General features: G+C 37.6%; 1 protein-coding gene across 2 annotated transcripts in view; it reads right to left on the bottom strand.

Moving 5' to 3' along the window:
- The window catches only part of DIAPH2 (diaphanous related formin 2), a gene marked incomplete at both ends in the record, with an annotated part of 850,504 nt that overhangs the window by 573,114 nt on the left and 261,994 nt on the right, over nt 1-15,396 (bottom strand). The window contains 4 exons of one of the 2 annotated variants that reach the window (XM_080719289.1): nt 332-655; nt 6,733-6,837; nt 10,676-10,740; nt 14,155-14,273. In XM_080719289.1, coding sequence (XP_080575415.1) covers nt 332-655; nt 6,733-6,837; nt 10,676-10,740; nt 14,155-14,273 — 613 coding nt within the window. The remainder of the gene's footprint in view (nt 1-331; nt 656-6,732; nt 6,838-10,675; nt 10,741-14,154; nt 14,274-15,396) is intronic. The other variant, XM_080719290.1, reaches the window with a different exon arrangement.

The raw sequence follows: 15,396 nt of genomic DNA, 5'->3' as shown, positions 1-15,396 counted from the left end.
AGCAAAGCTCAATAACAGAAAGATCATATCTCAAAAAGTTATAGTACTTGAACAGTGGTAAAAGAATCCAAATTGTGTTTCATTTGATGATATATTTCAAGCGATGTTCTCTACTCCACTCTGATTTTCCTTATGCCTTCCTCTCAATTTCATACTATCTGAGGAGTTTCCAGTACTTGGGAATAGACTGAAGATGGACACAGGATGGCGAACTCACAAAGGTCAGCACACCATCTGCCAGAGGCAACACTTCCTTGTAGCAGTGCCTTTTCTCGCACATCAGTGGCCAATCATGGCTAGAAAAAGGCAAAATAACTAGTGCCAGTGTTACCTTCGACCAGTTGATTCTCTTCATGGACACTTCGGGTCTATATAATTTCTTCTGCTTCATTCCGTAAGGTAGTTCAACTGGCACTCCGGGGAAAGGAGGAGCTCCTCCAAGGGGCGGCGGTGCTGGAGGTCCCCCAAACAAAGGTGGTGGTGGTGGTGGCAAACCAGGCACTCCAGGTAATGGAGGGGGTGGGGGTGGAGGAACTCCTCCAGGTAGAGGTGGTGGTGGTGGGGGTGGAGGTGGAGGTGGAGATGTCCCGACACCTGGCAGTGGAGGTGGGGGAGGAGGGCCTGGAGTTCCTGATGAACCCGAGAGCCCCTGTCCCTGAAATATAAATGAACCACGTTTTAACTCCCTACAATAAAATACAGCAGCGAGATTACACATTTGTAGACATTTTTGGTTAAAGATGATACACGCCTCATTGAATGCTTAAGATCATATATTTTCACAGCACATGTAAAAGACTCATGGAGACTTTTGGTAAGCATTATAAACTCCCAAGAGCAACTAATTCTGCTCATACACTCATGCTACAAAAGTTGGCATGCTCAAAGTTTTTGTGTTTTGGCATCATCTAACAAAACATCATTTTTACAAAACACTCCTCCAAAATAACGAAGAATTACCTTTTTTTTTCTTGTGGCGCTGGAGATTGAACTCAGTGGCACTCAACCTCCAAGCTACACTTCTAGCGCAATTTTTTAATTCTTTATTTTTAAATAGGGTCTCCCTAAGTTGAAGAGTGCCTCACTAAGTAGCTGAGGCTGACCGTGAACCCAGATCCTTCTGTCGCAGCCTCCCAAGTACTGGGATTACAAGCCTGTGCTAACACACTCTGCTTACCTTTCTTAAGAGTCCAAAAAAGAAGCATTGCGTATATCTTGGGTCTGTTATACTATTTGGTTTGAATACAGAATAAATAATACAAGGTCATAGATTCAAATCTCTTGGGGGCCAATTAGCTTCCTACAAGATTCTGTTTCATGGCACCAGTAATGAAGTTGTCTTTCAATACTAATAATTAATACTAAGTAGCATTCATTTGCATAATGTATGCTCATCGATGTTTTAGATTTTTCTTATCCTTATTATGACCTCGTACTATAGATGGAGCATTGATCTCATCGTTCTTAGATGAGGAAACTGTAGCTGCAAAAAGCTAAATCACAGCAAAGGTCACACCGTTAGAAACATAATTAGGATTTGAATTTAGTTATGTTCACAGTCAATGCCATCTTCTTCCTACTCTACCAGAACATTTCATGACCGGGTGTCATTTGCCATGAGGAAAAGTCATTCGCACATAGTGGCTTTTGAGCAGAAAGTAACTTCTTTGTACTATCAGACCATAACCTCGAACTTATTCTTTAATGATGATGGAGAACACTGCTTTGCACATGGTCTTTGTGTTGGCTAATCTGTACCCACTGCTTCAAAGCGGCACTGAGAAGGCTTCACATTTTAAAATGAGCTTAGAAATGGGTTCCTTGCAAATATTCCTAAATAACACTATCAACGAATAGATACCTTTTCAGCCAAGATATGATATTTGATTAACGAAAAACCAGTTTAAAACTAATGAAATTTCTTGTTAAAATGTTACTTTAATTTGGAAATAAAGTCCTTGTTATTAAAATAAAATTTCTACCTGTATTATTAATTTTTCTAATTAAACTTAAAAGTACCTTTACAAAATAATTTGAAGTATATTTTGGGAAGAATCAATTGAAATAACTTTTCTATTTACAGTAATATTAAAAGTTAGCTCTCATAGGCATATATAATCATGGCAATGGTTCCCATAATATTCCCTGCACCATAACCAAGCAGTTTATTCACATACATGAATAAGAGTTCCTGCATTTACACATGACAGTGTTCCCAAGGAATAAAATCTTCTCCTGAGGAATAAGATATGCAAGTCTTTTAGTTTTATTTTTAGAATAGCGAAACTATAATATCTGACATTCACTGAGATAAATGAAAATGAAACAAACTGAGATCAATGAAACTGTGGAAGGAAACTAATGTTTAGGAAATGAGGAATTTATTTTACCAATTTCGTGTATAAAGGAACTCTGTGAATACCTTGCAAGGAGGAAAGTGTGCCCCATATTTTATTAATGGACTGCAAAATAAAATATTAAAAGAGACAGAAAGTACACACATTTGTGTGTCCTAACTTTTGCCACAGTCATATTTTGTTATGAAAGTTGTACAAGCACAAAATAGTATTATTTAAAGTAGAATTTTATGCTGGAGGTCTATCTCAGTGACATTTGCCTGACATGTGAAAACCTTGGGTTTGATTCCCAGGGTGGACCAAAGAAAGGCTTTTATTTAAATTACATATATATTTTATAACTGTAATTAAGAATCCCAAATGTTTATCATTAAAAACCTTTTAAAAAGCAAATCTTATCTAATGTCATACCTTGGTAGAAAGATATGTTTATTGGTAGTGGTTATTTAGGAGTATGTACAGTGAAATCTTATCTTCCCTCCCATGAACAATTAGGAATTGAACAATTAAATTAGCCTAGAATATAGCATTGTGAATTCAATGAACATAATTTCATATCTGACACCATTTGGGGCTACACTGAAGTGCTGTGTGACGACAATTTTATAATTGATTGAACAAAAAGTAGGCAGTTAGGCCCTGTGTTAGAAGCAGTAGAACCTTGCAGAATAAAAATTCATGGTCCTCAAGGTGCTTATGCTCATGTGGAAGAAACAGAGGAGGTATACAGACTAATAATTATGAGTGGTTGAAAAAGGGAAATCCGAAGTTCAAAAAAAACTCATGGAGTTGTTCGTAGAGCTTTCCAAAGGCTATTTTCCTGAACTTCTCCTTCAAAGAATATTTAATATTTGAAGACTATTTAATAAACCTATTATAGGATATATTTTACCCATACTGATGAGCAATTTCAATAAAGAATAGCACAAGCCAATACTTTTCAACTAAATTGTATGAAAACACTATTTCCAGCAGATGATACTAGGTATTCAGACATAAAAAAATTCTGTATTCAAATGAGTCTTGTAGAAACAAGAGTTACTGAGATTTTTTTTCCAATGTAGAGCTGCTTAGATCCTTCAATATGCTAATGAATATTGGGAATCACCAAGAGAGAATTTCAAGCGTATCCAACTTGGTGTATCATAGAATGCTTTCCTTCTAAGAAATTCATTGCATTCTTCTAACTAATGTCTAGGAAATGTTGACAGAAGAAAAAAGTATGGAGCAGGAAGTTGCAAATCTAAAGGGGAAAAAGCCATGTGGCTGCAGCAAAGGCCACAGTGAGGCGAGCAGGCAGAGCTTTGGCTGCAAAGGGGGATGAGGCAGCCCAAGCCAGAAGGCCTAACCATTTCTGCTCAGGAGATTTTATTTCATCTGGACCAAAACCAGCAGCCATTGAACATAGTAAAGCCTGGAGTGATGATAATCAGTGTAGTGACTTAGGAAGATTAATTTGCCACTGACATAAAGGATAAATTTAAGGAAGAAGAGACTACAGACAGGGAGAAAAATCAGGAAGCAAATGTAATACAAGTTGACACAAGATGTACTAAGAATGGACCTGGGGGAGTATGGGTTTGGATGCAAGAAGGAAAAGAATCAGAGAAAGAACTGCCATCAAACAGGAGCTAGCTTATTTTGTGAGGGGTGGGCCAGTGGAAAGTTAGGGGAAACTTCCATTTCACCATCAACAAAAATGGTTGGAAATTTACAAAGAATAAGAATATACTGCAAGCTGGTGTGAGGAAGGAGTGGAAATAATAAATACTGGATTCAAATTTGATATGCTGCAGAAACTTCTGGGGTTAGCTGGAAATATTGACACAGATTCAAGAGACTAGAAACCTACTAAAAGATGATATATGAATGTATAATGCTGAATAGAATATTTGAGCCAGGATATACAGAGAAAAATAACAGATGACAGACATTGAAATGTGTCACCATGTTGAGGATAAAAAAAATAAAGAGAAAAAAGTTCTTGGCCAACTGTCAAGAACATCAATCGAGAGCCAACAGAATGGGAGATTTTTGCCACCTACTCCTCAGATAGAGGACTAATATCTAGAATATACAGAGAGCTCAAGAAACTTAACACTAAGAAAACAAATCACCCAATCAAAAAATGGGCAAGTGAATTAAATGGACAGTTCACAAAAGAAGAAATTCAAATGGCCAATAAATGCATGAAAAAATTCTCAACATCATTGGCAATCAGACAGATGCAAATCAAAACTACCCTGAAATTTCACCTAAATCCAACTTGAATGGCAATCATTCAAATAACAACAACAAATGCTGGTGAGGATGTTGAGAAGTGGGAACTCTAAAACATTTTTGGTGAGATTGCAAACTAGTGCAACCACTTTGGAAAAAAGTACGGAGGATCCTGAGAAGATTGGGAATAAATTTACCATTTGATCCAGCAATACCACTTCTGGGTATCTACCATAAGAAAGAAAACCAAACTACTAAACTAATGCATGTGTATCTATGTTCATAGCTGCACAATTCACCATAGCCAAACTATGGAACCAGCCAGGATGTCCATCAACAGATGAATGGATTACAAAACTGTGGGATATGTACGCAATGGAATTTGACTCAGCCATTAAAAAAAAACTCAATTACATCATTTTAAGGGAAATGGATAGAATTGGAGGATATTGTGCTAAGTGAGATTAGTCAGTCACAAAAAATAAGAAATCAGATGCTTTCCCTAATAAGTGAAAGCTAAGGAGAAATGGGCCATAGCAGGACCTCCAGGTGAAAAAGTAATCCTACAGAGGAGCAAACAAGACAACCTAAATGAGGGAATAAGAGGAAAGAAGGAAACTCTCTAAAGCACATGATGTACACATAAAAAAAAATATCAGTGTCAACCACTAAACCAAGCATGTGAAGGAGGGATGGGGAGGGAATGGGGTGGGAATTGGGTAGGGGCTAACTGGGTGATGCATGCATGTATATCTACAGAAGGTTTTATCCCATTATGATGTACGAATAAAATGCACCAATAAGAAAATTTTAAAAATATATTATTAAAATAGGAAGTGGAGACAGGATAGTGCTACAATTGTTGTGGTAATCTTTATTTCAGGCTTCTGTGAGTGAAAAACTAAGTTCAATATTTTACTTCTAAAAGTCTTCAGGCTAAAATTTCAAAAGTAGTCTTTTGCTTTTTTACTAAATATTAAAACTTGCTCCAAAAACATTATGTATTCTCAGAATTTTATTCTACTCTTACAAATGTGCTAATGACACTTATTTAATATTTTGTATTTGAATATCTGTCAGTGAACATAAATATGTCCTTACATGTTTAGAGTGACCTATTTATTTTTTATTTTTGGCAAGTCTGGGGAAGAAACCCAGGGGCATTCTACCTAAAAGCTATACCCCCAGCCCTATTTTTTATGCTTTATTTTGAAACCAGGTCTCACTGAGTTGCATAGGGCCTCACTAAGTAGCTGAGGCTGTCAGGGAACTGCAATCCTCAGGTCTCAGCCTCCCAAATGCTGGGATTACATGCATGCACCACCACGCCCGGCTTAGAGTAACCTATTTCTAATACCAAATATAAATCTTGGTTTGTCCACAATGGAAAAAAAAAGGAATCTAAGATCATATCAAAAGAAAAGAAAGATAATTAGTGAAAATAATGATCAAATATTAGAAATAAGTGATATAAGTTAGAAGGAAGAGGCCACCACATTAGATTCTTTTCAGCTTACTAATAATTTGAAATAATTTTTCAGTAAATGGATAGAAAGAGACCTAGTCAACCAACCAACACTTACTGATCATTATGTATGTAAAGACATCCTCTTCAATTTCTTAATATTCATATAAGTTATAAAACATGTTGAAAATGGTACTTGATCAATTCTAAAATTCAGAGACCCTAATTAAGATTTTAAGTATATATGGGAGGTTTTCATCCAAGGAAATGTAGGAGGAAATATAATATATATAGGTTTTTAAATTATGATAGTCTGGACTTAAAGAGTTCTCAAGAAGCACTTGGGATAATTAAAATTAATGTGCATTTCCATATTCTTTTTCAAAGAAAACAGTATGCACCCAATTTTTCAAGTCATCATGAAAATTTTATCTCTAAAACAGTTTTGCTTGTGTAACATATTCTGTTAAAAATATTCAGGGCAGTTTGAGCATCTGATGCCTTTTTTTTCCAAACAGTAAAATGATTTGTTGTCCTGAAAAATCAAATCTGTAAAGCTCTTTCAACTAAAATGTGAAAGTGCCCCCAAAAATCTGCTTCCGGTAACATTTTTTCTTCTATCTTCCAAGATAATTTTGTACCATGGAACTCACGGTGACATGACACAAAGTCTATATCTTATTTCATTACCTGGGTTCGAAGTTGCTGGATTTCCGTTTCTAGTTCTTTGATTTTTTCTTCTCTTTTTTGAAGCTCAGCTTGAGCTTCCTGTCGAGCTGTGAATTCCTCGTCGAACTGCAATGATCACCACCGTAAATGTATGGTTAATAATACACTTTTGTGAAAGCTTTGAACAACATTATGTAGCAAATAAGTAGAGTGCTTTTTGCTTAGCTGGATTCCTAGATGACTCAGAAAATCAGAGCTCTGGGTCTTTTCGTGGCAATTAAGTATTCACATCGGGGTGAGGCATTGCTTTTCGTGTTAGTAAGAGTAAAGAAAAAATACGGCCCCCACATAGTATTAGCAACATTTTTAAAGTTAATACCAAAAAAATGTGGTCTGAGAAGTCTCTCTTCAAGAGTAACGGATTTTTTTTTCTGTTATTGTTACTGAAAATCTGACTTTGTGATTAATGTTTATTAATGACTCATCCCATAATTTTTTTTTTTTTTTTTTTTGGTGGTACTGGGGTTCCTGGAAACCCTTCTACTTCCAGGCCACACTCCCAGACCTATTTTTTTTTTTATTTGGAAACAGGGTCTCTTAAGCCAGTGCGGCTGGCTTCGAACCAGCGCGATCCTCCTGTGTCCGCCTGCCAAGCGCGGGGGGATTATAAGCCTGTGCCACCACGCCCGGCTCATCCCATAATTTTTAAGGATAATGAATTAGAAAAACATCTAAAAATATGCCATCGAGCAGTTTTAACTCCTTAAGTATATTTAGTCCTGAAACGTTTGCAGTTTTAAGACATTCAGATGAATGGACAATAATAGAAACTATAACATTTCTGTTAAAAATTTTAAGTTTCTAGCATCCAAAAGGTGAAGCATATAGAATCTATCAGGGAAAGATACATTTTGGGAAAATATTCTCAGTCAGATGGTTGACAAAAATACTTGTATGAGCTGTTGAAAAAGAGAAAAATGAGCCAGGCATGGTGCTTTACAATTGTCATCCCAGTATTTGGGAGGCTGAGAGAGAAGGATCACAGATTCCTGGCCAGTCTCAGCAACTTAATGAAATCCTATGCACCTTAGACCGTGTTTCAAAATAGAGAGTAAAAACGAATTGGTCTAGTGATATAGCTCTAGAATGCCCCTGGGTACCACCTACAGTCCCACACACATAAAAAAGGAAAAATGAGAAGGTAAGATATAAGGAGCTAGACCAGAGACTCACTGAATGGAGAATACTCACTCCTGTATCTTACCCAAGCCCTTACTTCAGTCAGAGCTTGAAGCAGGCAAAAACCAGCCTGAGATTTCTAGTGAATACTGCCTACAGCTGCCTATGCAACATTTTATTTGCCTTTTAGTGTCATTGTGACCTCATGTCATTTACCCATCATTGTAAAAGTCTACACATTATTTATACAATGTTATTTCTGTTTCTAAAAGGACTTTAACTGTCCAGAACTGCTTTATAGTTCACAGAACAATAGAGAATAGTCCAATGTAATAAATATTCATCCTCATAGTAGATCTGACCTTTGGAAATTATGAAATGCCATTCTGATCTAAGTCTGAAGAACGAGTGGCTGGGAAAACTGGATAATAATGTTTAGATCAAACCTGAAATATTACTTAGTAATGCTTTTCTCCATTTCTACTGAAATCCCAAGGAAAACAGGCCATATAAGTTGGTCCACCTCCTCCCCAATATCTTTATGTTTCATTATCAACCCAGATCCATGGAGTGAAGAATCCACAGATTCCTCAACAACCTTCGTCTTGTAGTTCACGTGGAAGATGGGAGTCCTGCAATGTGAGCTTGTTGGACTTCACTGCTATCCATGGTAAAATCGATCTGAAGCTATACACTCCCATCCAGCCTCCCAAAGTTACCTTCCCGGTGTGTTTCTGAAACACGGCATCTACATGAACACACTATACACATTTTTCCCTTTATAGATGGTTTATGTGTATTTTGAAACAGGGTCTCATTAAGTTGCAGAGGGCCTCACAAAGTTGCTGAGGCTGGTAGAGATCCTCCTGTCTCAACCTCCCAAGTACTGGGATTACAAACATGCACCACCATGCCCAGCTGCAAGGTATATTTTTAAAAAATGAATTTTACAGAATTCAAATATTTTTTTTTGCGAGTCTGGGGATGGAACCCAAGGGCATCTGACCTCCGAGCTACACCCTCTGCCCTGTTTTTTATTCTTGATTTTGAAACAGAGTCTCACTGAGTTGCAGAGGGCCTCACTAAGTAGCGGGGGCTGTCCACGAACCGCGATCTTTCTGTCTCAGCCTCCCAAATGTTGCGATTACAAGCGTGCGCCACCACGTCCAACTTTAATTTTTTGAATATGTAACGAAGATCCAAAGTGAATATAAGTCTAGCTAACTAGTGGAAAAGCTGAAGTCAAATCTTACAACTACTGCCTCTCATTCTGTTTCGTAAGATGGCCCAGAACAAGAGAATGCATGTCGATAACCACTGTGCTATGTCTACACGTGTTACATTCTCCATGTTGGTAAAGAGACTAAACTATCAATCACTAAAATTTCATTTCTAATTCAGGAGTACGTTTCTAATTTTATATCTTTATAGAAAACATCATAATTTGTTCAACTTATGGTGATGAATCATAGTACTGTACTAGGCCAAAATTCAGAAGACATACTGATTTCAAAAAAATTTTAAATTCTGCAACTTAAAATAAGAACATCAGAAATATAAAGGTCTATTAATCAAAAAGCATGCATTTTCTTTCACCAATAAAAATGACAACTTCATACAAACATTTTACGCTCAAGCTCTTAAAATCTATTCTAGCAACTGAAAGAGCAGAGACATTTCTTCAGATGCCCTGAAGTAACTCTATAATTTCTAGAGTGATAGCAAAAGTGATTATCTAATCTCCAAGGTAAGTCATAACTTTGAAGAGGCAGCAATATGTAAGCACTTTATCTTGCTGTCAGAAGACAGAAAACTGTAGAGCTTTTAGACTGTTGCTTCAGTCCGTCTCCCTGTACCCAACAGGAGGGAAATACTATACTAAGGCTTAATAGGAGGAAGGAAGGAATGAGGGAAGAAGGAAGGGAGAGAAAAAGGAAGGAAGGAAGGAAGGATTGATGGAAGGAAGGAAATCCCGAATTAAGCTAATAAAATTATAGCTATTCGTGTAAAATGAGAAGACTCTTAAACCTAAGTAAAATTAAAATATTCATTAGCTGGTATTTACTCATAGGCACTTACATAAGGCATTAATGAGCAAAGACAGGGAAACCAGAGGTTCCACCAAGCCTGCATGAAGCAGCAGTATCATAGAACAATTGCCAATAACAAATTTCAAGGAAACTAAGTGTGAGGAGATCAGGGGAGAGAGAGAACATCACGTGAAACCTGCACTCCTCCTCTCTTAGCCTCACAAGTACTGAGATTATAGGTGGGTGTCATGACCCTGACAATAGCTATCTTCGTGTGTGTCTGTGTGTGTGTGTGTTACTAGAGATTGAACCCAGGGAAAACCTTCCATTGCAGTCACTGCCTGAATTGTAAAGACTACAGCTTTAAAGACAAGTTAAGTATTTCATAATTCTCCAAAGAACTACCTATTTTAAGTGAGAGCTAAAGGAAAGCAAAGGGGAAATTTCCTTTGGTTGATTGCTTCTAACCATATTTTTTCAGCAACCTAACTTTATTTCATTTATCGCTACAGTATAATGTGGCTAGTGGTTTCTTTCTAAACGATTAAAAGTGATGAAGAGGGAATAGTAATAACTTTATCTTATTAGGAAATAAATCAATATTCTCTTGTTATGTTTCAATCCAAAAAGCTAAAGTACTATAAAAAACAAACAACATTTATAAGCTCTCTTTTAAAGAAACAAGGAAAAATATACAACAGTATGTCCTGTGATTAAATGATTAACAATTGTGGTTATTATTCCATGAGCCTTACCTTCTTTGAAAATTCCGCTGCTTTCTGTTCACTTTCTTCCACCTTTGCCTTGTTCACACAAGAATCTGGTAAGATTTACCATAAATGATTAGATTTGGCATTAGATCGCTGACCAAAACATGGCAACCAGCCAAGCCTATAATTCTATTCACACTATCATTTTTATGTCGCCTGCTATTGAATGACTCGAGTCAGGTGTGGTGGGGGCAACATATGTAATTCTAGCACTTGAGAAGTTGAGACAGGTAAGTTGTAGGTTCGAGATCAGCCTCAGCAAATTAGGGAGACTTTTGTTTAAAACAAAAAACAAAAAACAAAAAACAAGGATAGGGGGTGTCTCTGGGTTTGATCCCTAATGCAAACAAAAACCAACCAAATAAATAAATAATAAAATTGAGGGCAAGGAATCGAGAGGCACATAATCCCAGTACTTGGGCTGCTGATAAAAAAGAACTACAGATGCAAATCCAGCCTCAGCAGCTTAGCAAGATTCTGGTTCCAAATAAAATATGGCTGGAATATCGCTCAAAGGTAGAAGGTGTAGCTGCAGGGTTCAACCACCAGCATGAATAAAAATACATACATACATACATACATACAGATAGACAGACAGACAGACAGAAGTGAACAAACTGGAGGGAAACAAAGTAACATCATTAACTCAGGCTTTCCAGAAATATTTTATATTTATCCTATTTCATTTTATTTTAATTGGTGTACTGTAGTCACATACCCTTTTTACTTGCTAATCATGTTGAATTTTTTATTGGTACGTTGTAATCATACATTTTAACGGGGTACAAGAAGGCAGAAGCACACATGCGCACAAATGTTTTATCATTATTTTGCTTGTGATGCAAATATCAAAATGTGTCAGATTGTATACTTTACATATGCGTAGATTTTCTTAAGTCAAATTGACCTTAGTAAAGCATTTTTCTTCCTTTTCGATGTGTGGCTAGAGTAAAACAACTGAGGAAGAAAGCTCTGCGTTCAAGGGGGCATAACTCCAGCTTGGCAGGCAGAGGTGATAACAATTTCAATTTTGATATAAATTCCAATGAGAAAGCAGTGGAGAGTTTCAGGCAAGGATCCGATATGGTCTGACTTCTCAAAGATACAGAGATCCTAAAGCACTTGAGAACTTGTGTGAATGTATCTGTGTGGGTGGGGGGCGGGGCCTCCTAATGAAAATCCCACGAGATTCATTAGCTTTTCAAAATTAAATATTAAGACCCACACAGACAGCTGACCTAACCTGTTTGAGAATGGAGGCAATGAAAACCTAGAGAAGTGATGTGTTCACAATCAGAAAGAGGACATGTGGATGAAACCATAACGGCTTTCTTGTGTGTGTGTGTGTGTGTGTGTGTGTGTGCGCGCGCGCGCGCGCGTGCGTATGGTACTGGGGATGGAACCCAGAGGCATTCTAACTCCAAGCTACAGCCCCAGCCCTAGTTTTTATTCTTTATTTTGAAACAGGGTCTCACTAAGTTGCAGAGGGCCTCGCTAAGTAGCTGAGGCTGGCCGTGAACTCAGATCCTCTTCCCAAGTACTGGGATTCCAAGCGTGCCCCACCATGCCTGGCTCATAATGGCTTCCTGATGCTGACTATCCTCTCTTAGCTGATCCCTTCATTTCTCCTCCTCAATAGTTTTGGTTAAGAGCATACAAGCATAAGTACCTGATACACAACACACAACACAAATGTCTCTTGAACACAGAAAATGGTAGCCAGAATCAACAGTAGAGGATGTGTGCTGAGTAGGTTCCCTAATGGGTTAAAGCCAATACGAGTATTTGGGAATAGCCCTTTATAACTCCCTAACAAAATCCAAACTTAACTGCTGGATTTATGAAATTCAATGAAAACTATGCAGTGAGGCTAGCACTCACGGCCATTGCCGAAGCTTGGGAAACTGGTCAAGGTCTCAACAAAGCATTTGGCCTTGGAAAACACACACCCTCGAAGAAATCATGAGAAAAAGCCAGGCATTTGGGCACAAGAATGTTCACACAGATTCATTCATAATTCAGAGGAAAGCCTAAAAACAATCTAGATGTATAATAATAAAGGACTAGTTAAGTGATTATGATCATCTCTAATGTGGAATATTATAGAGATATTATAAGTCATATTTTGGAACTTAATATAGAAAAATTCTCGTGATTTTAAATGAAAAATCAACATACAGATAGACAGGGAAGTAGACATAAGGAAAGGTACTGAACTGAAGAGGGTCACGATGATGCAATTGGTGGTTGATCACTTATAGAGGCTCTAGATTCCCAAGGATGAGTATGGATTACATTTGAAAACAAAAAGTACATGATAAATAATGAGGTCATCTTTTTTAATATTAATGAGTCTGCCCTGTGCTATGAAGTGAAAAGTAAGATTTCCTTGGCATTCAACAGCTGTTGTTTTCTCACTTTAAAGACAAGTGAGTTCATGCTTGAAGCAACAGTGATTTCAATTAAGTATAAAGAAAACTGCTTAATATTATATATTTCATATAGAAGAGAATTTTTTTGAGGACATTTTCAAATCATCCTTCTGAGATTGTTCTGGAAAGTACTGCTAACTGCAAGTCCAGGATGATATGAAGTCATTTCCTCAGAAATCCAAGGTGATGAATCTGAGCGTCTCAATGCTTTCTTACCTCTAAGAGTTAAGAAAATAAAAAATTTATCTATTTGATAGTCTCAAAAGGTCTTAGGTTGCAAAAATAAGTCTTTATTTTCTGAAATGAGCACTAATAACATAGCTACATAATATTAATAAGACCGTATTGTCCACATGATTTCTATAAATACTTTTAAGATGCTAGGATACAGTGAATTAAAGGATTTCAGCCATGCTTCTAAAAAGTAAGGTACTCGTAACTAATATTCCAATGGCTTTTTGTGGGGCACTGAGTTTAAACTGAGTTCAGTAGTGTGCAAATGTATCAAATAGGTTAATAGTAACTATAGCCATTAAGTATATCCATGGACACAATGATTTGCCAGATAGTAATAGACAAAGTTCAGGGCAAGACCTGCTGTTCTGGTTTAAATTTCCAATGTCCTCCAATACCACATCTTCAGTCAATGCAGCCAGGTTCCAAGGCAGGGCACAGTTGGAGGAGGTGAGACACCGAGGGGCTGGTCTTGGGCCCTGTATCTGTCCTTGGCTACACCCCCTCCTCTGCTCCGCTTCTCGACCACACGGTAGCTTTTCTTCCGCCTCCCCCACACCTACCCTGCCACTACCATTCCTACTACAAACCAACTCACTATGGACTGACCTCTGAAATCGCCAAATCCTCTAAAATCATGAGCCCTGAAATAAATCTTTCTAGCTCTAAGTTGTGCTGCTCAGGTGTTTTGGTCACAGCAGGGTGGGGGAAGATGACTAAAACAGAAATCCCTAACTTCCAAAAGTGCCTGCTATGCAAGTATGGAACACCAAGGACAGTGGAGACTGTCTTGCATACCTATGAGATGAGTTAAATCAATGTCTAATCTCTGCCGATACTTGAAGTCTGGGTCCATACCACTGCAGTGTAGCACTATCTGGGAAACACACTCCTCAATTATTTTATAATACTGTGGCCTGGAAAAGAGAGGAAGTACATGTGAATATTTTTTCTACATTTGCAAATACATTTTCCTAAGGAAGGAAATCATCATGTTAAGAGAGCTATGCCTTTTCATAATGCTACTAAAAGAATCCCTCTAACCAATATATTCCTTTCTGAAAAATATGCCTAACTCTGAAGATGGCCTGGATTTCAGAGAACCAAATTCATTCAGATGTGATTAACTGAAAATGTTTAGCAAACTCATTTTCTGATTTCCAGAGCCTTCCGCTTATTTTCCCTGATCTTTCACCTGATCTATGTACTTGAACAATTGAAATCAAATGACCTCCTGAGTGTTATAGCCATGGACACGGAGAAAGTTCTAAGCACCCACAAGGTCGCTATTTCAATACGGGATGAGTTTCTTGGCATTTAATGGCGAGTAACATCTTGAATTTACTACAACAGCTTACGAAACTGTACTGACCCACTTAAGGTACCGAAGCTTCCAAAAATATATTTCTTTATGCAACGCCCTTTTAAGATCTATTTTATATAAGCATAAACAATATGCATGGCTTTAGTCTCAATTTATTTAAAGTGTCAAAGGTTCTTTTTTTGTGTGGTATTGTGGAAGGAACCCAGAAGCATTTGACCTCCAAGCTACATCCCCCAGCCCAATTTTTTTTTTTTTTTTTTTTTTTGCGGTATTGGGGATGGAAACTAGGGGAATTCGACCTCCAAGATACACGCCCTGCCCAATTTTTTATTCTTTATTTTGAAACAGGGTCTGAGTTGCGGAGGGCCAAGCTAAGTAGCCTAGGCTGTCCAAGAACCGTGATCCTCCAGTCTCAACCTCCCAAATTCTGTGATTACAAGTGTGAGCCACCACGCCCGGCTCCCAGCCCAATTTTTTATTCTTTATTTTGAAACAGGGTCTCAGTGGGTTGCAAAGGGCCTCACTAAGTAGCTGAGGCTGGCCGCGAACCGTGATCCTCCTGTTTTGTCCTAACAAATGCTGGGATTGCAAGCGTGCGCCACCATGCCTAGCAAAGTGTCAAAGGTTTTAAAACATATACTAATTCTATATACTATAAAGGTAATTCTGGCCTTAAAAATGACCACTCACATACTACAAAATAAAAAAGGTACTTT

Source organism: Muscardinus avellanarius (genome assembly GCF_963383645.1).
Source record: "Muscardinus avellanarius genome assembly, chromosome: X".
NCBI lineage: Eukaryota > Metazoa > Chordata > Mammalia > Rodentia > Gliridae > Muscardinus > Muscardinus avellanarius.
Note: the sequence above shows the minus strand (reverse complement) of the source record. Positions and strands in the feature narration are given on the sequence as shown.